Below are 23,730 nucleotides of genomic sequence, written 5' to 3'. Positions count from 1 at the left end.
ATGCAACAAAATGCTGGGTCCTGTTTACATATCCAGTCTGTCAGTCTGTGTCTTTTTATTGGGGAATTTAATCCATTGATGTTAAGAGATATTAAGGAAAAGTTATTGTTACCTCCTGTTATTTTTGTTAAAGGTGGAATTATGTTTGTATGGCTATCTTCTTTTGTGTTTGTTGAAAGATTACTTTCTTGCTTTTTTCTAGGGTGTACTTTCCCTCCTTATGTTGGTGTTTTCCATCTATTATCCTCTGTAGAGCTGAGTTTGTGGAAAGATATTGTGTAAATTTGGCTTTGTCATGGAATGTCTTGTTTTCTCCATCTATGGTAATTGAGAGTTTTGCTGGGTATAGTAGCCTGGGCTGGCATTTGTGTTCTCTTAGGGTCTGTATGACATCTGCCCAGGATCTTCTAGCTTTCATAATCTCTGGTGAGAAGTCTGGTATAATTCTGAGGGGTCTGCCTTTATATATTACTTGACCTTTTTCTCTTACTGCTTTTAAAATTCTTTCTTTGTTTAGTTCATTTGGTGTTTTGATTATTATGTGATAGGAGGAATTTCTTTTCTGGTTCAGTCTGTTTGGAGTTCTGTACACTTCTTGTGTGTTCATGGGCGTCTCTTTTTTCAGGTTAGAGAAGTTTTCTTTTATAATTTTGTTGAAGATATTTACTGGTCCTTTAAATTGGGAGTCTTCACTCTCTTCTATACCTATTATTCTTAGGTTTGGTCTTCTCATTGTGTCCTGGATTTCCTGAATGTTTTGGGTTAGGAGCTTTTTGCATTTTTCATTTTCTTTGACTGTTATATCAATGTTTTCTATGGTGTCTTCTGCCCCTGAGATTCTCTCTTCTATCTCTTATATTCTGTTAGTGATACTTGCATCTATGACTCCTGATCTCTTTCCTAGGTTTTCTAACTCCAGGTTGTCTCCCTTTGTGATTTCTTGATTATTTCTATTTCCATTTTTAGATCTTGGATGGTTTTGTTCATTTCCTTCACCTGTTTGATTGTGTTTTCCTGTAGTTCAAGAGTCAAGCTGCCTCTAGGACCCTGGGATCCTGGTGATCCTATGATCCTGGGCACGTTAGAGTGCCTGGGAATGTAGCTTCTTCTGGGTGCTGTGGGACTGGCTGTGGAGTTAGTGCCCAAGGTCTGCTCAGGGCACCTCTGCTCCTATGTACCTGGGCACGTTAGAGTGCTCTGAGTGTTGTAGGACTGGCTGCAGAGTTCGCACCCAAGTTCTGCTCAGGGCACTAGCCCAGACTAGAAGGAACTCATGCCACTGGTCAGGCAGAGTTACTGGGTGCCTGGGTCCTGATAGTCCCAGTTGCTCCCCAGTGTTGGGGCAGATGTTGTGTCCTCCTCACCTCTGATCCTATGATCCTGGGAGTGTTAGAGCACCTGGTAGTGGAGCTTCCTCTGGGAGTTGTGGGACTGGTTGCACCCAATGTCTGCTCAGATTACAGCCCCGCCCGACTAGAGGAAACCTGTGCCCTGATTTGCACCTCTTTTATGGCCTAACCTCTTTAGGCTTATTCTATATCCTAGATAATTAATATAATCCCCTTTTGATCTTTTTTCAGGAGCAATTTGCAATCCCCAGCAAGGCAATGGTTTTTTGGTTTTTTTTGGGGGGGGGTTGGGTTTTTTGTTTTGTTTTGTTTTTTTCTTTTACTTCATCAAGCATTGTTTCCAGGATACTTATATCTGAATCAGCCAATCTGATATCATCCATGTAATGATAAATAATGGATTGAGTAATTTGTTTTGAATCATCTCCAATGGCTGTTGTACAAAGTATTGACACAAGGTAGGGCTATTTAACACAGTTTGTGGCAGGACCTTCCAATGATTACTTTTTATTGGGCAACATCTATTGAAGGTAGGTACTGAGAAAGCAAACTTTATCACCTTCATGTAGAGGAATTGTGAAAAAACAATCTTTCAGATCAATCACTGTGGTAGGCCATTCCTTAGGCACCGTGAGAGGCAATGGGAGTCCAGGTTTCAGGGAACCCATTGGGTGAATAATCTTATTAATGGCTCTGAGATCTCTCAACATCCTCCATTTGCCCGACTTTTTTTTAATGACAAATACTGGAGAATTTCAAGGACTGGTGGACTCTTCTACATGTTAAGCCTCCAGTTGTTCCTGGACTAGTTGTTTTAGCGCCTGCAGTTTTGTTTTGTCATAGACGTCAACCCAAATGGGTTGGTCCGTTTACCACCTTAGTGGTAAGACTATTGGTGTTAAAACAACAGCAGTGGCTCCTTGATGTAAAGCTGAATTATCAGCCCCAGCTTGGACAGTCCATAACTGTCTTTGATAACATTCCTTAACTTATTTAATTTTTTTATTAGGACCCTGACTAGTTTTATGGTCAGCCTGTGAAACTGAAGGGATATTAATTTGTGTTTTCCACTGTTGTAACAGATCTCTTCTCCATAAGTTTACGGCTCTATCAGTCATGTAGAGGGACGTGTCTGTTCCCTAATTGGTTCTTGATTGTGTCAATAAAAGAGGCGGAAGCCAATAGCTAGGTAAAAGGGAAAAGGTGGGACTTCCGGGTCCCAACAGGAAGGAAGGGAAGCAGAAAAAAGTTTTTGGAGCGAGGAAGCAGCAGCTGCGGACGCGTAGATCCCCCTAGAGACTTTGTAGACTGCTTGGAGCAGGGGCCACGGAAGATGGAGGGAACTAGCTGATAAGATTAGGGGAGGAAATTTTTCACCCAGCCATTGAGTTATCTGGCAAGTTTTAAGATAATAAAACTGCCTAGTGTTTTTCATCCACAGTGCTAAGATGGGCAAGAAGAGAAAGTGGGCAGCTAGGGTGGTTGTTGGCAGCTTGACAAAGCTAGCCATGAGGGGCTGGGGAGCAATCATAGTTCTTGGGGGGTTGGCAGAGCGTGATCTCGGAACTAAGCCAAGAGCCCAGGCCCAGGCAAAAGAGCGAATATGTTTTTAAAATTACTCGCAAAAACATATGGCCTTAATTTTTCTGTCTGACCCTCAGGCCCTGTAGATTTAAGCCATCTAGTGCTTTGCCTTATTTTGGATAAAGTCCCAACTCCTTAAAACTGGATGTCTACTTCTTGAAGTGGCCAATCTGAAGGCCAAGATTTTGGAGAAATAATGGTGACATTGGCTCCAGTATCAACCACTCCTTCAATTTCAGTATTGTTTACGATTGAACTTTAAACTTGGGGCTTTGATCCTCTATAGAACTTTGCCAAAATATTCATTGTTGGCCCCTTTTTAAATTCTTCGTGTTGTCTGTAGAATTTGCCTTTACCTTGTTATCTGGTTTAACAGAGTTTGTTTTCAGAGCAGGGATGTTTAATTGTCTTGAGAAAGAGAACTCTCCATGTCTGGCACTGGGGCCTGCAAGAGACCGCATACTTCTTTCCACAGTGGACGTCAACCTTTGCAAAACGTCAGGGAGTGCTTCCTTTGGACCTTGTGTGACCTGAGAAAACGGCTCAGATCTTTTCCTTGTTTCTGTGACTTTGTCCCAGGCATTTAAGGCTGCCAAGTGACACAAGGTCAAGGTTTCTTCATCATACACAGCCTGCACCTCGACCTCAGCACAGCGACCTTCACCCAGCTGCTGATCTGTGGAAATACCTCTACCCCTGTTCTCTATGTCGTGCTGGCTCCTTCGCCTCTTCCCTCCGCCATGAGAACCATTGTAGATGTGACACAGGTTCTAGTACTGTATTTGCCATATCTTTCCACTCTTGGGGAATCGTTCTATTTTTAATAGCCCAAGAAGTCAGGATTTGTTTTACAAATAGTGAATGCATTCCAAAATTAGTGATATTCTCCTTAAATTTTCTCAGTTCTAACACATCTATGGGTTGTCATTCGAATTCCTGGTAACTCTGTGGGTGATCATTGTCTGGTGGTCTTCTCTGTATACTTTCCAGAAGTTATAGTTTAACAACCTTCATTTGGCTTTCTCTAATTTTTGTTGTTGTTGGTTTTTTTTTTTTTTTTTTTTTTTTTTTTTTGTTTTTCGAGACAGGGTTTGTCTGTATAGCCCTGGCTGTCCTGGAACTCACTCTGTAGACCAGGCTGGCCTCAAACTCAGAAATCCGCCTGCCTCTGCCTCCCAAGTGCTGGGATTAAAGGTGTGCACCAACCACGCCCGGCGGCTTTCTCTAATTTTCTCTTCTGTCTCTACCTGAGTATTTTCCCTAGTTGATATTTTAAGTTCCTCCTTTTCCATAAGTTCCTGCACTCTCTCTGTTCAAGGTTCTGCTTCCACATTTTAATGTTTTCTTTATATTGTAATTCTGATATTCGGCTGTCTAATATTTATTTTGATTGATTAATTTTAAAAGGTTCTTCTCCAAGCCTTGCTTCCAATTCTCATTATTGTCTCCCTGCCACTCAGTCTGATCTGGGAGCAGCTGCATCACTTGTTCTAGCATCTTTTCTAGCTCCTGTCTGTGACCTTCATTCTCTCCCTGTCACTTGTCTTGACCTATGAGTCCCTGTACCTTCAGTTCCAGTGTTCCCTCTTGGCCATGCTACTGGGTCTTGAGTTTCCCTCTCTGTTGTTCATGCTGCTCTAGACACTCCTGTAGCTTCTGCTCTAGGCCCTGCTCCCATGACTTTAATTTTTCTCTAGGTTATAATTCTGATATTGTGGCCTACACATTACTTGTATTTACTAGTTTTAGTAAGTTATCCCCTAAACTCTGCTTCCAAATTTTATCACTTCCTCATAGTCTGATCTATGAAATTCTGCATCTCTTCTAATGTTTCCTCTGACGCTTTTTCTAAGGCTTGTAAGTTTTTATCTAGGGCCCTGTCTCTTGAGAAGACATAGTAAATAAAGCTACTCTATATAGTGCTGATTATAACTGCCAAAACCTATTTTAATGCAAGAGAACCGTGCATTCTGAATAAAGAAACTGTCTCCAGCCCATTACAATAACAATTGTTTTTATTTTCCTAGAACTTATCACTGTGACTAGTCTGGATGACCAGAGAGCACAAGGGCTCTCCTGAGGAAAACAGGAGAGGCCCAGCACCTGGCTTTCCTATGTGGCCTCTGGAAGACTAAACTCGAGTCCTCCAGTTTGTGTGACAAACACTGCACCAACTTAGCCACATTCTCAGGTCCCTTCAAAGGCTTTAAGCAGAGTCTTCTGCTGTCCTCAGGACACAGTGTCTCATGTGAAAGGTCACATGGAGTGTCACACACCAAGAAAGCTCCCATGGGAAAGAACAGTTATTCTGATACACGTTAACACAAGCAGGAAGACACTGTTCAGGACTGCTGCTCTAACACAAAGACACAGAACAATTCTGTAAGTTCATTCAGCTGGAGACTCACAGCAGATGAGCTGAGTGAGGACAGCAGAGAGCAGAGAGTAGGAGCATAGTGAAGCTGACCTCATGGGCTTCCACCTGAGGAAAGCCAAGGCCAAACTCACCAACGGCTGGACATGGGAGCCTGATGGAGGTTAAGCATCAGAGGTAGGGTGTTCACACAACCTGACTTAGGATTCTTGTGAAGTCTGCGCAGGGCAAGCGCAAGATGCACAGGAAACGCATAGAAAGCCAGGTCCATCCATACTGGGAAACAGTTTAGAAAATTTAAAGTTTTCTCAAGGAAAAAAATCATCTCAACCTAACTTCAGTGTCCAGAAGTTTGCTGGGCCTTCATTAAATACACCATCCCTACGAGTGATGGGGTCTCCCTCCCTTCTGGAAGTCAATGCCTCCAGTGTCTCCTTCCTCTGGGGTCAGAAGTGACAGTAAAATCCCCCACCCCCACCCCGCACCTCATCTTTCTCAGGCTGAGAATTCCTTAATGGGAAGTTCTTAGGAACCGACGTGTTCTGACTCCTGAATTTTGCCTTCTACTGAAACATGTTGCAGAAGGACAGTGAGATGCCTTGGGAATGGGACCACAGGTGAATGGGGAATCCATTCCTCTTCCTTAAACTTCATTCACACCTGGAGGGGAAATCTATGTGCTGTGTTTTGAGTGGACAGATCTTAGCTGTGAGCTGTCCCATCCATTCAAGAATATACACCACTGCAGTGCAAAAAGACCCTGAGCTTCAAAGAATGTCCTATCTAACGCTTCTCTCTTAGGGATGTGCAACTTGCAGAGTCTTGCAGCACAAGGCTCCAGGCAAACACGGACACTGCTGGTCAGCAGGACACTGTAGGACACACAGGCCATGTCTCAGTAGCTCAGGCCAGGGACAACTGTTCATAGGAGACGGCCCTCTTAAGCAAACACTACCTTCTGTAAAATATGAGATTATTTCTTTTCTCTAACCTCACCTCTCTTTGTTTAGAGTTCCTAGGGAGAAGTGTTTTGGTAGTGATGACACTGACCTTGAGGGGAAGGCTCCCTTACTAATGTCTAGCAATAAAAGGGTGTGCTGGAGGGTGAGAGAGGCAGCTCAGCCATGAGGAGGACAGGCTGCTCTTCCAGATGACTGAAGCCACTTCCCAGCAACCTCGTGATGGCTCACAACTGTCTGGAACTGCAGTGCTAGGGATCTGATGCCTGCCTTCCTCTGCCTTCCATGGGCCCCAGAGGCGAATATGGCAGGAGAAGTACTCATACACACAAGGTAAAAAAATTAAAAGGACAATTATAGAAGGTTTTGAACTCAGTGTCCTTAAGAACTAAGAATGGTGTGATTTGTCAAGTGTGCTCATCCCAGTAAGAAAGTTTATACAGCTGTAACGTTCTCCTGTGCTTCACAGTGAGTGCTCTGTGGTTCCCACAGGACAGATCTTACTTTATGAGCTGTCTTCCTTGCTCACCTCATCTCTCCTGTTACAGGAAAGAGGACAATGCCTTGAGTGAAGCCCTAGGTGAGACTCTAGCTGATATTGATACAGAAGATGAAGATGAGCTCCAAAATGACCTGTGGCACAAGGAGAGGTTCTTGGATGCTTATCCTCGGGTGAAACTGGAGCTTGAGGAGCACATCAGTAAGCTCCACGCTCTGGCAGACAAGGTTGACAAGGTGCACAGGGACTGCACCATCTCACAGGTGGTGGCCAGCTCCAGCAGCGCTGTGTGCGGAGTCCTGACAATCCTTGGTCTGGCTCTGGCACCTGTGACAGCAGGAGTCAGTCTGGCACTGTCAGCCACTGGCTTGGGGCTGGGGGCAGCAGCGGCTGTGACAAGTGTTTCCACAAGCATTGTGGAAAAGGTGAGTTCGGTGTCTGCTGAAGCTGAAGCCAGCAACCTGGTGCCAACCAACAAAGACACAACGAAAAACATGAAAGACATTTTGAATCAGAGTAGCCCCAGACTTGTTTCCTTATGCAAGACTTCCTTCAAGAACCTGAAAAAGATAAAGAAGAACATTCATGCCATCAAACTGACCAAAACCAACCCTAGCCTAATAACTAACACCAAGCGTCTCATGACCACAGGGAAGACATCAACCGAAATCACTAAACAGGTGAAGGAAGTCTTTGGAGGTACCACTCTGGCCATGACCAAAGGAGCCCGGATCATGGGTGCAGCCACCGCAGGTTTCTTCCTCCTGCTGGATCTGGTCAGCCTTGTAGGAGACTCAAAGCATTTGCATGACGGAGCAAAGACTGAGTCTGCTGCAGAGCTGCGGCAGCTGGCTCAGGACCTGGAGCAGAAGTTGCAGGAGCTCATCCGGGTCCATGACAGCCTGATTCAGTGACCATTTCCCCTTCAGGGTAGCACAGAGGACTGGGGGAGGGAGGGAGTATGCTGGACAGAGGCACGAACACACGGGAGCCCCTGACTGTATCCCGTTTAGGCTCCATACTGCCTTGCAGTTCAGCCAAGTGCACAGTCGCAATGACTGTTCACACCTCCCTTTGGCCTGCTGCCCTTCTTTTTCTCTATGACTTGTTTAGAACTATGCAAGAAAAAAAAGTAGATGCTTTTTTAAGAACTCTGAAAACTTCGCAGGTGGATTCATAGAATTGATCTTCTCCATCACTGGGCAGAGTGTGGTGATAGCCTTGTTCCATCGCTGTCCAGGAGACAGTGAAGGAAAGAATAAATACAAAACCAAGGGAAGTGGCTGCTCCCATCACCCACCCAGAGTGTACTGTGTACAGGCTGACAGTGATGCCATTCCCAAGGAAGACCTCAAGTGGGATGACAGTTGTGAGATCCTCAGGAAATAGATCCACACATGGATCACCTGGTCAGCTCAGAGCAGGATGCTGTGTGTAGACAGAGCATGTGTGCACATTCTGGGTCTCCTGCTCACAGAGCCATGAACCCCAGCACGGAAGCCTGTAGAGGCCTGTGCTAGATGAACATCAAATGGTGTTAGAACTCATGGAATTCGGCCCAATTATCTAACATTGCTACTGGAGCAGATTTATGATTCAAACACCACCCTCAGAACTTAGAAATGTAGATTGTCAGCAACCACCACCACCCTTAGAGAGAGTTTGGAGATGGAGACATTAAGCTAAGATGTTTGTGCTAGGGATCTGGAGAGATGGCTTAGGGGTTCAGAGCACCGACTACTCTTCCAGAGGTCCTGAGTTCATTTGCCAGCAATCACATGGTGGCTCACAACCATCTGTAATGGGATCCGATGCCATCTTCTGGTGTATCTGAAGACAGTGACAATGTACACACATATAAAGAATAAATAAATATTTTTTAAAAAAATGTTTTTGCTAGTGGCTCTAATGTAGAAAATCCTAGAAAACAATTTGAAGTTCAGAAAGGCACCCTCTTAATAGTTAAGGAGGATTTTTTGAGGTCAGGGAACAAGAGCAATAAAAAGCTGACTGGTCCTGTTGAAGTGCCACTCTTGCTAACACTAGGCTTGTGATCAAAGTGATGATTGACTTCTTTTTTTTTTTTAGATTTATTTATTTATTATATCTAAGTACACTGTAGCTGTCTTCAGACACACCAGAAGAAGGTGCTACTGATGGTGGTAAACTACCATGTGGTTGCTAGGATTTGAACTCAGGACCTTTGGAAGAACAGTCAGTGTTCTTAACCGCTGAGCCACCTCTCCAACCCCAATGATTGACTTCTTATACTCATTTTTGCCCTCAGCTTCCTGATATAATTTAATAAAAAAATTGATAATGAGTAGATTATTAATGCATGCTGGAAATTTAAGATAGAAATGACTGATTTTCTTAATAGAAATTAAGATCTTAATTATAAATTAATATCATATAATTTAGATCTGTGATTCTGTTGAGATTTTTATAAGATTGCCTTTCAAGGTAAATAACAAAATAATTTTTTCTTTCTCACTGCAAGTTGCAGGCTTCCCGGAAAAAACAAACTACCTGAGAGAATTATCTTGCTGGCTTACACCTTGTTGACCTATAACAAGTTGCTTAGTTACAAATGCTGGGGGTTCTTGAGAGTAATCTGCGCTTTCTTCACCTGTGATAGGTAAAATGCTTTGCATGAACAAAGCATTTGGGAACATACTGGTTTTCTATAATCATTTACTAGATAGATGATTAATAGAATATAGTGGCATTGTAATTTTTATGCTGCTTGAAAGATTTTGCTTGGATATATAAGATATGGAAGAAAAATAAAGTTGTTGGAGCTTGTTTTGCTCCACCCACCAACTGTTTATATGTGTATGTATGTGTGTTTGTGTGTCTGTGTCTCTGTGTGTGTCTGTATGTGTGTATGTGTGTTTGTGTCTGTGTGTATGTCTGCATGTGTGTGTGTCTATATGTGTGTGCATGTCTGTGTGTGTCCAGGATTCTTCTGCCCTTTTTTTTATTTTTCTTTCCCACCAGCCCCCAAAGAGGTCAAAGGTTTTCTTCCCAGACACAGGGAGTGTGGGCTCAGTGAATCAAGCTCTATTCCCTCAGAGAAAAGTCTGCTGAGTGAGCAATCGCCAACTCTATGCCCTTGCCTCAGTTTCCCCTGACCTGTGAAAGCTGGCCTTCAACCGAAGCCCATACCCATGTACCTTATTCACAATTGATATTAGTTAGCTGTTACTGTTGCTATACACTGTTCCCACCTTCAGATGCCAGAACACTGTTCCTTATCTCTCCCGGGTGCCCATTCAATTCCTTCTCTTGGCCATATCTTCAGCTGATCACCTTTCACTAGGACCCTGACAGGAAGAGAGGACACTGCCTTCGCTCGGATGCCTGTAGGTAGCAGGACCACATCTGCAAGTTACATGATGTAGGCAAGTCAGTTACCACTTCCTGACTCAGTGTCATCGCCATTGAGATTTAGTGTAAGAAAAACAGGATCATAATATACAAGGAGAGCTTAAAATATGATCAGTGCATAGAAGGTATTCCTGAAACTTACATTTGAAAGCCTAGTGCAAATAAACAAGAGGCAAAATTCTCCTTGGAGGAGAGAGGACTCAAGAACCTTGTTTCGGGACAAGTCAGAAAAGTGTAGACAAAATCAACCTGTGATCCAGGCTCTGCCTCAGTCCCTTTCCTCCCATCCCTGTAACAACAGCAGGATTCTTCTGTGGGCTTAGGAGGCAGAGAGCCCACAATACAGATGCCCCAGAGCTGGGTTTAATCCTAAGCATCCTTATTAAGATCAGGAGCCCCAAACACTGGGGAAGGGAGTTTAGTCTAATAGGACATGGTGACAGACTGGGATGAGCAACACATCAGGGATGGAAAATCGAGTGCCAGCATCCTCAAAGCCCAGAAAGAACAGGACCAGGGTCACAGCCAGGGGTCAGGAGAGACTGTGAGTGACCCTGGAATGGAGGTGTAGGTGGAAGGCAGGACAGCAGGGCTGGAAGGAGAGGGAGGGATTAAAGGCACAAAGTAGAGGGCATGCAAGAGGAGGAGGGCACCTCTTCACCCCTGCTCTGATATCCTCCAAGGGTGGGCTTGAATGTGCCCTCCACACGCAGCTTTGCTGCAGAGTTCTCAGGTAGCATTTGGGACTCATCTCCGTTCTACTCAGAGCTCCCTGAATATCAGGAAGGCTGAGACAGCTTCCAAGGTCAGCATAGTCAGAAGACAGTTTGCACAATTAGAAATCCAGGATTCCCCAGGTCCTTATTCACAAGCAAAACTCCCCTGTTACACCATCCACATTCAGAGGAATTCAACTTCTGGCCTAACACTTAACTACATCTGGGTCTCAAATGCTCTTGAATCTTTGTAGGTGGTCTTGACTTAGGTGGTCTTGACTTGTTCCGCGAGCCTTGGGTGCTTGACCTCATCTGTTGCAGGAGCAGGAAGCTGTGGTAAATAACATTCTGAAGAAGCACAAAGTACACAAGGTGTGGGCGACAATAACAGCCTTCAAAACGAGTAGCACAGGAAGAGGTTTTAGATGGTTTCCTTCATCTGAAAAGTAAGCTCACAGTGACCATCAGGAAGCTCTGAGACCAGGGTGACAAGATTAAAGAGATGCACAGGGTTTGACGTGGTGGTCAGTTCACAGGCACTGCCTCTGGGGTCCCAGGTATGATTCTGGCCCCCTTCACATTAGGGGGAAGTCTGCTGCTCTTAGGAGCTGGGCCAGGGCTGGGAGTATCAGCTACTGCCATCAGTGCTACCACTGTGGCTGTGGCTAAAGCAAGCAAGTTGTCAGACCAAGCTGAACCCCGATGCCTGGTTTCAACTGCCAGAGAGATAATGGACTTCAGTGACCCTAGCTGAGGCTTCTAGAAAGGTTTCTAAAGCAATGAAAGATATCAACAAAACTCTGAAAGCAATCAGGAGATACCTCTGTGCCAGCAGGATGCCCAGGAGGATCATCCCTGGGCAGTATCTAGTATTCCCTGCCCAGTATCTAGTCAGATGTAGGGAGCCTTTGAAGATCCTGCTTGGCCAATGAAGAGAGGAGCCAGAGTCAGAGGGGCAGTATTTGGGGTCACCTTCCTTGCACTGGATTGCCGGGCAGGCTCTCTGCCGGCAGAACTAAGGCGAGAGGGAGAGAACCTGGTCCAGCCGAGCCTCTCCCGGGGCTGAGCGGGATGGTAAGTGTCATGGCTAGGATCTCTACCACCTGGAGCTGGGAGTCTGTCAAAGCAGGAACTCGTTTTATTGTATCAATCTTTTCTTTATAAAGGGCTGAGAGAGAAGGCGAAGTTTTCTGCTGAGGTGAGATGACTTAGGGGGAGGGGAAAGTTGATGAAGGGTATGGGGTGACTAACGGAACCAACAGTTACTCTACCTCAGCAGGAGCTAGGCAAAGGCAGGCTTAAGCAGGTTATGCTGAGTCACTCCAGTACCGAAGTGACTGAGACAGTTTACAAAACTCGAGCCAGGCTCAGGTTTGTCCTCAAGGCCCAAACCAGGGCCAAACAGAGCCCAACACTGGATGTGTATATCCTTGCAGCAAACTCAAAAGGCATCCACACAATGAGACAAAAGTTAGAGCTGCTGAAGCAATACGACAGTGGGTGAGCTGTGTATGCTGAACTCGCCCAAACCCACAAGGCTGTGCAGTAAGATTGCTTCAGTGGTGCCCGTCTCTAAGAAGCACAGGGGTCAAGGAAGATGGCCTGGACACAGTGGCCAGTTAGAGGGGAAGCAGGTGAGAGCAAGTCTGTGGAACTGAACGCTGTTTGTGTTTCTGTGGCTGAGAACAAGGTTAATGTGGATAGCTAGTGGGTCAAAGAAAATACAGCAGCAAGGGGAAGAGAAGAGGATGGGGAAGCAGCCTGAAAACACAGACTGCGCTGTGCAGGAGAGAGCAACGAGACGTCTGGGGAAAACGGGCAAAAGCCAGAGCAAGGGTTTTAAATATGGGTGGCATTGGTGGTGACAGGAGAGTGGGCGGAGCCCTTGCCAGGGACTCTGGTCATCTAAAAAAACCAATGGAATCAAAGCGGATCCCCGTGGGATGCAAGGACGGTAGTGATGAAGGTGAGAAAGAATTTATTTACATCATACATGTATCTATCGCCTTTAACGTGCACCTAGTGGTCAAACTGCTCTCTGCACTGTGGAAGCTTAACTTGGAATTCCTCCCTCAGGGCTCTAGGGTCATGTAGAAATAAAATGAACGACAATTTTACTCTAACATACTCATGCTAAAATGCTAACTTCAGCTCCAGGTTCCTGCTTGCTTCAGATGAGCCCCCTGCCACACCCTCACCCCCTCCCTCCTCCAGTGGAAAGGGTAAGAGGAGGGAGCACACATTGCAGAAGCTGCTGGAACCTTGTCAGCCCTGCTTCTCTAAGCACACCTAACTCAGAGGACCTCTGCCGAGAGGCGCCCTCTGCAGGCGGCTGCCTAGGGAACAAACGCAGCACAGTTGTCAGCCCAGAAAAACAGCCAGAAAACCCAGGTTGGGCTACATTTTGCAAAGCACTAAGCCTGGTCCAGGCCAGAGAGCATAAAATGAACCTGGGCTCTCCAGCTCTCCGTGTGAGGCCTGCTCCTTTGCTGGCCAGATTTTACACCACAGCACATTTCAGGGGAGTGAGTGCAGACTGATTTTATCAGAAGCCAAACCAATTGTGGTGTGCAGTGTCAACCAATCTGAAGTGAAGAGCTACATTTTTGGCCTGGGCAGGATGGCTCGAAGGATGAAGGCTCTTGCTACCAAACGTGATGATGTGGATTTTGATTCTGGGGAGCCTGTGGTGGAAGGTGAGGCCTGACTCCCTCAAGCTGCTCTCTGGCAACCCTAAGCCTGCATGGCCGCCACCCATGCACCCTACCAAACACACGTGAACACACTGACTGAGTAAATGTAACTAGATATATCAGAATTCAAAGACACTGAGGTTATTTCGAACAGAAAGGAAGAGTCACCGTCCATATGCTTCCAGCTCCTTCCGAAGTTAGGAACAAGGTTGCTGCCCCAGAGGCTGTCACGGGTCATCTGGCTCTGCCTGTGTGGTGTTCTATAGACTTGGGTTGGATAAATACTATTGACTCTTCAGGAAAATGGATGAAACAATCAACCACATAACGAAAATGTCATGGGACAAAAGGAATGTACAGAAATTGAAGGGATGCCCTGCACTACAGTCTTCAGTGGGGAACGATGGATGAAGTGAGAGCAAGGGAAGCTGGAGAGGTTGTGTGGTGAACAGGATAACGGTGACATTCACCAGAACCAAAAATGGCTGCTGCTGTCTCACTGACAGCAGGTGTGTGTCTAATACTGACAGCACAGGGTCCTGTGGTAAGGTCCATGTGCCACTGAAATGGCAGGGAACCTGGGCAGGAAAAGCAAGGAGGGACATCTAATGGCCACTCTTGATGGCTACATCTCAAGATACCTGCAGTCAAGCCAAGTTGGATCCCTGCCGTGACACACTGAGCCTGTGTTCTGTCAGCTGACTGGTCCCTGAGTACCAGATGCGTGTCCTCCATTATGAACCTTCATCCAGGACGTCAGGAAACTGAGTCCTCCACAGCCTTCCTGTGAGCTCACTCTCTCTCCCTCAGTCAGGCACTCCCTTTGGTCTCTGCCATCTACAGGCCCCACTGGTACAATGGGTGCAACTCATGCTTGTCTGGCCTGGCTGGGCACAGGGGCATTCCTCAGCCATCTTGCAAGGCCAAGACTGGCTAGGCTCAAGGGACTCTATAAAGGTTTATGCAAGGGCCAGCTGCAGAGGGACAATGAGAGACAGATCCTCCTCCAGTCTGCTTTGGGACTCCCTTTGACTCGTGCAAGAGCTTCCAGAAATCTCTTTCCATGACACTGCCCCTGCACATGTTCCAAAGGGAGCCTTCTTGGGCTTTGAGAATACAGCTGTGGTTAAACACTGCTTTCAGCTTCCTGAGGCTTCCATTAGACACACTCCCACAGTTTCATGCTAAATGTGAGTGCTGAACCCAGGGATGCCCGGTGACACCTTCAGGGGTTATGATCTCCTCACATGTGGCTTATTAAGGAACCAGTCTGGAGCAAGCTTCCTGACTGTGAGGAATGAGAGAGAAAAGAGCATCGGTGGATAAAAGGACATGTTCTCCATTCTACTGCTCGAGTGAGAGGTTAATTCTGCTAAAACCTTTTGTGGAGACCTTCAGAGACCATCCTCAAAATGTCCAGTTATGGAATTTTGAGAAAGTCCTGTGTTAGTCCACACTAGGGATCAATTCTCCATTTGCCCACCGGACATCTTAGTGGAAGCCCTCACTATCCAGGACCAAGAGCTTCAGATCTGCAAACTGATCTTTGGTTTTTGGCTTTTGTTTGGTTTGGTTTGGTTTGGTTTTTTGTTTGCTTGCTTTTTTGTTTGTTTTGTTTTTTGGTTTTGTTCTTGTTCTTGTTTTTGTTTTTCGAGACAGGGTTTCTCTGTATAGCCCTGGCTGTCCTGGAACTCACTCTATAGACCAGGCTGGCCTCGAACTCAGAAATCCGCCTGCCTCTGCCTCCCAAGTGCTGGGATTAAAGGCATGCACCACCACTGCCCGGCTTGCAAACTGATCTTTAACCCTCTGTCCCTCCCAAGGAGCACCAGCAGTTCTCAGTGAGTCCTTGAGTGCCTGCCACCCTGCTGAAGACTCCTCACTGTGTGTCTATCAGCCCAGGTTCCTGGGTGGCCTGCAATAGACTCTCATTTCTCCTGAAGAAGTCCAGAGCAATGGTAACCTTTTAGCCTCTCATCTGAATAATGTGTTTCACTTTGTGGCTAATTCTCACCTGTTTCCTACCCTATATCCTTTCTGAGATGTCCCCTGGGTACCGGGTGCATCAGACACCAAGTGCTGAAGTTTCCTTTGTGCCTGGACCACTGGACTCTCTTTATGATCTCTGTGAATTGAGGGTCATTGAGTGGTACGTGATAGTGACTGGTTTGAACAACAAGAACATCCATTGAAGGGAATCAGTATATTCAAAGGATCAAAAAGAACAGCATCCACTCTGGCCCCAGACATGAGGTCACAGAACCAACACCAGGATACCCTACCAGGGCTCTATCATCAGATGAATTAGGTCCAAATACCTTGACTTCTAATGCCCGCCATTACAACTGCAAACTCTCAGGAGACGCAATAGATTGACTGAGGTGAGCAGATCTTGAACCATCCAGTCAGGGGACGAGGAGGGCAATAGGTTATAGAGATGTCCCCGGAAGGGAATCTCAGGTCAGGTAGAATGTCAATGTGCAATTATTCTATATAGTCACACCCTTAGCTGTAGCCACTCATGCCATCATCCTTAAACAGCCAAATAACTTCACAACCTGTCATAGATTCCTAAAGCCAAAGACCACAGAAACACCCCAAGATGATGGAATGGCCACAAACGCTCCTCTCTTCCTGAATCTCAAGGTCAGGTCAGAAAGCAGGGCTCCAAGTTTAGTACAATGTCCATTTCCGTGTGTGTGTGTGTGTGTGTGTGTGTGTGTGTGTGTGTGTGTGTGTGTGAAGCAGAGTGTACAGTAGAGGATACAACCAGCAATTGTTGCCTGGTAGGCTGTAATGTCAACATTGCAGTTGGTGTTCCTATCAGGCTGTGGGCAATGGCTTTTGAATGTTGAACAGCTTGCATCAAAGGCAGCAGGCATTGGGGACCCAGCCACACCCAACTCACTATGTCTACTACAACAGACTAAGTGGAACCTAGATGAAAATACTGAGATATTTGACATATACTGGCATGACAGTGACACAGCCAACCTTCTGTGGTGAACAAGGAATGAGTGGTACCCTTGTCCATTCTGCAGAACTGCCTGATGGGGTGACTCTCCTGGACCCTCCTCAGCCTCCACTCTCAACCTGCTGCTAGTTTGTAACAGTCACTCTGGAGACTGGATCCCTCATCTATTTAAAGCTCACTGGCTCCATCCTCAGTACTCAGCAGAGAGTCCTCAAGGGGAGCCATGCGCAGGCTCTGTGTCAATCATTGGACCCTGTCTAAATGGGAATCACAGGGATGCTGTATTCCTTCTGCAAATGCATCTAGAGTGACCCTCGTAGGTGTCAAGCTGAAGGTGAGTTATCTGCATCTTGTCACACACGTGATAACCGGGAGTTACATTCCATCCTCTATATACTGTTCTGCTGTGGTCCTCCTTGAGGTCGGCACGCGTTCTTTGGACCCTGGATCTGAGCAAAGGCCCATGGGAGTGTACTTGGATTCAGGCTGTCGGCCAGACTGCAGTGGCTGGGGCAATGGCTGCCTCTTCTACTCTCAGGTGGCCACCCAGAGCTCTGAAGGGGATACACTTTCCTTTCCTGTGATTTGCAGCCTGAAGTTTTTGTATCTTGAGTGACTTCAGAAGCCCAGACATGGCTAGATGGAAGATCATCATATAGTGTCCCTACTCTATGGTGTTCCTAGAGAAAGATGGATGTACCCATGTTTTAAGGCACCTACTACAGTGTCCAGCATGCTTATGTTGAGTATACTCTCCGTGGCATGGACTCGATGGATGAAATAACCAGGGTGGCAAAATGCTTTGGCTGCTGCCCCTCCTGAACTCCACTAGGTGGTGCTGGTGTTCACCCTCTGATTCCTAAGCCAGTACAAGGTTGCATAGGCTTCAGAATCCCCACCTCTGAAGTGGCAGCCACCCTGGGTGACATTTCTTGCCATGTCACTGGTCAACCAAGCTGCCCCTTAGCAGACCTTCAGGGTGTCTGGTTAGGATGGGCTCTACTTGTGTACCTGCAGGCTGAGACCCTTATTTCTCTCTTTAAGGTAAAGACGCAGCAGGCCCTCGTGCCCTCCCTACTTGCGTCTATTCAGTACTGCACTGACGTACTAGTTCATTGCATGCTTTTCTCTCAGTGTCCCCTGTAAGGCTGCCTCTCAGCTGTGAATATTTTAATGGTTCTGCATATTGTTGTGGATTTGCTCAATCTCATGTTGATGAAGAAAAGAGACAGAGCAAGGGATTTTGAAGAGACAGAAAAACAGAAATAACTTTAAATTTCTAAAATATTACCTGTTCTTTAAATATCAGTGGTGTGTGTGTGTGTGTGTGTGTGTGTGTGTGTGTGCACACGCGCATTCTTGGTTGTCTATGTGTGCTCCATTTGCTTAGAGCAGGCGGTGCTGAGCATGATCAGGGGAGAGCTCCACAGTTAGTGGTGGTGGCCTTCCCACCATTGGAAGCCCCACCCAAGAAGGCTTGGCAAAGCAGAGTTTGGAATGTTGAGCTGAGGTCACTCTTTTGAGTTGGCAAGGTGGGTAGGATTCTTGGTGGCACCCTACATGTGCCCATTCCAGTGTGTGATTGGTCCACGGCTGCCTGGAAGATGAGAGTTTCGCTTTCCATTTCCCAGTTCTTATAAGGCCAGAGGTTGCTTGTCCTTATGATTCAGAGGTGTACCTGCCAACGGCATCTACACAGCCAAAGCCATCTGGGTCCGGTTCAAACTCAGTAAGTTGAGCCTCTTCCATCCTGTCTCCTCATCCTCACAATTTTACCTTGGAAAAGAAGGATAACTGCCTCATTCTAGGGATGAACTCCGGGAAAGTAGGTGTCATCCGCAGCCCCAAGTTCAGAAAAACTGGCCTTGCAACCAGGTTGCTGTCTGGCTGTTTCTCTCGCTCTGCTCTAAACACAAGGCAGGATGGGCAATTCCTCCGATGGGGTCACCAAGTGCTCTGCAGCTCAACTCAGGTGCAGGATGCCTATGATCTGGACAGTAGGCCCCAGGCAGAAAACAGATTCATGGGAGTCCACTGTTGGGGAAATACAGAAACTGAAGGATGTGGAGGAGAACAGGAGGCTCAGAACCCGCCAGTTTTTATGAGCATCCTGATGTTGGACCAGGATTATTGCTGCCAAGACCAGGTTGAGACAACTGTTGACTAGTAGATAAAAGAAGCCCAAAGATTATGCCATGAACTGTCACTGAGCGTGTCTTTACATGCCCAGGGCAACTGAAGACGAGGGACTGTGTTGTGTTGAGGAGTTTGTGAAAGAGGCTGAGTGATGGGCCAAGGCCTGCCTCCTTTGGGCCTCAGCTAGCCCTCTGTCCAGTCTCTGGGAGATAGAGAAGAGAGAATGGGGTCCCTGGGAAATCAGACGGGAAGGGCATCTGCATGGGGGCAGAGACAAATGTGAACAATCACATAAACCGCCCACGACCTGTCTGTCAATCATGAGGTAAATTATCAGATTTCAGGTGTGTGTGGATGGGGTCATTAGTCCTCTGTGCCTGTAGAAGCAGAGAACTTTCTAGAAACTTTGGGAGAAGAGGATAGAGTGGGAGGAGGAAGAAGAAAATTAAAAATCAATCAGTCCTTTTTCCTTAACAAGACTATATCCTCAGATATTGGTGATTCTATGTCCAATAAATGTCTCCCAGAGTCCATGTCAGGAGCACCTTAGGACCCAGAGGACAAGACTAACTTAGTTGGTTCTGGCACAGGCACTGGCCTACTCCTGGGATCATGGCTGACACTGGTGCCCCAGAAAAAAGTGTCCTGGGAGGTCACCATATTTAGTCCTGGGAGGGAGTGTAGAAGCCAGCCACAAAGAGGCAGTGTGTGTGATTTCACATGGATGGAAGCGGGAGGGCTTTTGTAGGGAGGGAAGAGCCCAGAACAGGCCTGAGAAGTTGATTGTGAGATAAGGAGAGAAGGGCTGCAGCAGGCTGTGGGTGTTATAGGATTAATTAATCTCAATCAGGGGGTTGAGATTACACCCCGCCTTTGATCAGTCAGCCCCCAGATAAAAGACACAAAACCTTTATTTTCTAATAAGCCTTTAAATCACGGCAACTGGGCAGGTGCCCACCCTCTCTGCTATTATCTACTTCCCTATCAAACCCTGAGGAATAAGTTGCCCTGTTCCATCTGGGCCACTCTTAACTCCAATTGGCCAGACATTATCCTTGCAATGTTTTCAGGACTCACCTACCCCCTGGTACCTTCTCCTCTCTCTACCTTCTCTCCTTCCTCATGGCTCTCGTGACCCCCCCAGCCCAGGAACCATATCCCTACCTATGTCTCTTCTGCCCAGCTATAGGCTGACAACATCTTTACTCAATCAATAGCTTTAAATCAAGGAGCAAGGTCACATAGTGTCACTTGATGTACTTGATGATTCTATCTTCCCTGACACAACCAGGCCCTGTATTTAACATTACAATGCATAGCAACTGCCACAGGCCGGCCAGTCCGGGCCTCCCTCAACCTGTGGGGGGAACAAGGTCCTAGTCAGGTAGACAAAGCACTGGCAAAGAAATGACAAACAGAAACAGACACAAGGGAGTGCTGTAACTGAATGTAATTTGTACAGAGTAGAAATCAGGCTTATATGGCATACAGAGAACAGGGCAAACTACAGAAGTCACATAGGCAGGAGATGGTTACATCAAGGTCAGTCAGTACAATCAATCAGCCAGGTGCACGGCAGAGGAGCAGTAGTGTCATTCTTCGGACTGGGTTGTCCTGGCAGCCCCAAGATAAACTCTCAGAGTCTGTCTTGAGGTAAGCAGCTAAGGGTCATATTTTAGCCTTCCTTGGCTGTAACGTAAATAATCAGTGAGGGAAGCCCTATAACTTCTCTCTAGTCAGTTAAACAATTCTGCCTTGTGTGGGACTGCTCCAATAATTAGTGCCTAACTGCTATCTCTAACTTTGTGGGACTGCTCTGATGATTAGTGCCTAACTGCTATCTCTAACTTTGTGGGACTGCTCTGGGAATTAGTGATTAACTGCTATCTCTAACTTTGGAGACACTCTGTCTGATAAGAAGCTCCTTTGTAGAAATTCCAAGCTAACTACAGCTAGGAGATCAATTAGGATTATTTAAACACTGTGGAGGCCAGGAAACAATGTTAAATCTCAATTTTAGCTATAACAAACTATTTCCTAGGGCACCCTTATACCTGAATAAAGAAAGCATGCAGATCTCTCCACAGATTATAGCAGAAGTCAATCTGGAACACCTCTGAGTTAGGAGAATGTCAGTGACTGACTACCTCAGGAGGCTGACTCCTTTTGAAGTGTACGTCTCAGTTCTGTGATCAGGTTTTTAGGCCTGTCCCAGGCACAACTGAAGTAGACGAGTTCTGTGTAACAGCAACAGACCAAACCTCAATCGTGGGGACTCTCTGTGCTGGGGTCAAGGTCCCGGGCCTGAACCTGGAAGAGAATTACAGATTCTGGGCGAGGAGCTTGGGGCCCTGGCCTCTGTCTGGCCTAGTGAAGGAGATGTGAGGAAACCACCAGAAGAGGCTGTGCTGGGAGTCCCTGTGCTGCAGTGTTTGGAGAGCATGTGCACAGATGGAGAAGGGAGGCCTCCCCAGCCTGGGTCTTCAGGTGGCCACGAGCAGAGAAGGACAGCATCATCTGCACACCTCCAGGGCCATGTCCAAGAAGGCTCACTGGCTAGCGGGCCAGAAGCAGGGCTTAACAAAGGTAGAGAAGCAAAACTGTACATGCTCACTTGTTTTTGTACTGAGTATCGCTCACACGGCCAAGGGTATGCTTCCCAAGAGCCCTGCCATGAATCTTCTCCTCTGCACAGACTCACAGAGAACTCTGAGACATGGGCACAGACACTTTACCAAAATGTAATGTCTCCTGAGGATACCAGCTTGGCTACCTGATAGTTAAAGTCCTGTGACCTATGAGGCAAAAAGGAAGTGAGGTGAAGTGGGGGAGGGGTAAGGAATTGAGGTGTGAGGGAAGGAGGGTACAGCCAGCTTTCCTTCACACCTGTGCCTCAGCAAGGTCCCGGAGATCATCTTCTTGTGCTTGTTGGTCAAGACTGAGTCCCTCAGTCACTGGGCCAGTGACCTCATGTCTGAGAAAAGCAAATTCCACAGTGGGGTAGGGTGGTGGTCCTGGCTTCTGCTCAGAGTAGCCTGACCTCCAGTGTCATCAGAGCCATTATCCTCTTGCGATGAGGCCAGTAAGCCAACACGATGCCATCTTCCCGGAAACGGCCTGGGCTGCAATGGTTTAATAGAGAAGCCCACCTTTGGGTGTCCTGGCACGGGCACCTTAGGACCTTCTTCAAAGGCACGGAAGCCCAGTGTTTCTGTGCTGTTGGTGTCCACCAGCCCAAAGTTTCAGAGGGACTCCTAGGAGTAGGTGAACCTGCTGTGGTTGTTCTCAGCGCTGGGGAAGGCTCACCATCGAGACCCAAGGCAAGAGGCAGGTTAGTGAAAGAACCAGCTATAGATCAGGGCTGTGAGCCAGAGGCCTGGGGGAGTCTACATGTGTGCTGCACAAAGTGTGGGCTAGCCATGTCCACAGAATGGACATGCTTCCACCTTCTGTCTAGAGAGAAAGAGAGCCAAGAGAAGACTTCATCACGGTGTACTGTTTTCCTGCAAAGGAAGGGACTCCTTTGCAGGGCGGCTCCATAGGATCTTGGGGCTGTAACGCATTACCCTGCAGGGATGCAATCTGCAAAGGGAAATATGCACAGAGCTCACCACAGGAGACTGGGAGGCCTCAGGGCATGATCTTCCACATGCACAACAGGATGTCCTCACAGAGCAAGACAGAACAAGCAAGCAGGCTTCACGCTTGCCTCCTCTTCTCAGAGACCTCAGCCTGGGAGCTCAGGCTCCTGAAACAGTTAGTTACTCAGTTGATACAAACACAGTTCCCATCCCCAGGGAACTCTTCCCATCTCTCCCTTTCATGTGTTGACTTGATTCTTTTTCACAGCTGCAACCTCAGTTTCTCGAGCGAGCTTACCGTGGACACCACAGGGCAGGGGGCCACTGCCCTGGCTAGGTTGAGGGAGACAGGGAGGAGGAGCCGGATGGTTGATCTCATTAGGGAGCAGCTGTGGGGCTCAGGGAAAGACTGAGCCCTGTGAATTAAGTCCCTTTGAGTCTTGGCAGCCACCCTGGAGGGAACCGTGGAATGACCAGATCCATGGCCACCTGCCTGCCTTTGCTACCGGGGGTCACAACTTTCTCCCAAACTGTGTTACTTCTTTTTCCGTAGAGTCTGACCATCTAGTGAGCTCTAAAGGAAAGCTCTCAAAGATCCTGTAACTGGTCCAAGGATCCAGAAGCTCTCATGGCCTCTCGGGGCAGCCATAGCTATATGCCTTGCTCATGTTCTGCTCTCAGACTCTACTAGGCAGGCCTCCAAAGCAGACAAAGATGAGGCCACCAAGGACCAAAGCCAGTGCCCTGACCCTGGGTCTGTAGGGATCCACCTCGTAGCCCAATCTGGGTCATATGAGGGGCAACCTTCGCTTTACCTTGTCATCTTTGGTGTGACTGAAAGAGCCTGAGGATGTGGAGGAGAGCAAGTCGTATGGCTTAGTCACAACTCCCAAAGTCAGCACCGATCAATGACTGCTTTGTGTAATTTGTGAGGATCTTGAGGAAGAAAGACTTCTTTTCGGAATCTTGTCCAAAGAGGGCGATTTGGGGCTCTGTAATCTACATTGATCCATGCATTGTGACTATAATACAAAAACATTATCCACCCTTATTGTGTTCAACACACTCTGATATCACTTCAATTTCCTTTCTGAATGTTCCTCTTAAGCGCCCCCCCAAAAAAACAAAAAAACAAAAAAACCACCAACCCAAGTCAGAACTAGATAGGTTGAAAGTCACACGTGGGGCTGGAGAGATGGCTCAGCAGTTAAGAACACTGACTGCTCTTCCGAAGGTCCTGAGTTCAAATCCCAGCAACCACATGGTGGCTCACAACCATCTCTAATGGGATCTGATGCCCTCTTCTGTTGTCTGAAAAGAGCAATGGTGTGCTCATACATAAAATAGATAAATAAATCTTTAAAAAAGAAAAGAAAAGAAAGTCAAGGTGACGGTACTGGCACCACAGTGTGTTCACCGCACCAGCTGGCTATCTGTAAGGTACCGGCACCACGGTGTGTTCACCGCACCAGCTG

The 23,730-nt window shown here is 46.9% G+C and overlaps 2 protein-coding genes across 5 annotated transcripts in view; both read left to right on the top strand.

The window, feature by feature from the left end:
* The first annotated feature begins 5,880 nt into the window (after nucleotides 1–5,880).
* Nucleotides 5,881–7,679, top strand: LOC116082481 (apolipoprotein L3-like). The gene is made up of 2 exons (XM_031359374.1): nucleotides 5,881–5,924; nucleotides 6,815–7,679. Exons 1-2 carry the CDS (start codon nucleotides 5,881–5,883, stop codon nucleotides 7,677–7,679), a joined length of 909 nt encoding a protein of 302 aa, XP_031215234.1.
* Nucleotides 7,680–11,823: 4,144 nt separating this feature from the next.
* LOC116081420 (apolipoprotein L3-like) overlaps nucleotides 11,824–23,730 on the top strand; it is a 14,876-nt gene continuing 2,969 nt past the window's right edge. The window contains exon 1 of one of the 4 annotated variants that reach the window (XM_031357971.1): nucleotides 11,824–11,945. Coding sequence is in view for 1 of the 4 variants with exons in the window: in XM_031357963.1 (XP_031213823.1) it covers nucleotides 12,469–12,505 (37 nt within the window). In the remaining 3 variants the exon portion in view is untranslated. Of the gene's footprint in view, nucleotides 11,946–12,022; nucleotides 12,070–12,320; nucleotides 12,506–16,764; nucleotides 16,873–23,730 lie in introns of those variants that run through there. The other 3 variants (XM_031357980.1, XM_031357963.1, XM_031357991.1) reach the window with 3 other exon arrangements.

The sequence above is a fragment of the Mastomys coucha genome, unplaced genomic scaffold (genome assembly GCF_008632895.1).
Source record: "Mastomys coucha isolate ucsf_1 unplaced genomic scaffold, UCSF_Mcou_1 pScaffold11, whole genome shotgun sequence".
NCBI classification, from domain to species: domain Eukaryota; kingdom Metazoa; phylum Chordata; class Mammalia; order Rodentia; family Muridae; genus Mastomys; species Mastomys coucha.
Note: the sequence above shows the minus strand (reverse complement) of the source record. Positions and strands in the feature narration are given on the sequence as shown.

Excerpts from the sequence above, each read along its gene's own strand:
- LOC116082481 (XM_031359374.1), top strand. The coding sequence starts at position 5,881 with ATGTTGCAGAAGGACAGTGAGATGCCTTGGGAATGGGACCACAG. Across the intron at positions 5,925-6,814 it reads CCTTGGGAATGGGACCACAG|GAAAGAGGACAATGCCTTGA; the intron begins GTGAATGGGGAA and ends CTCCTGTTACAG.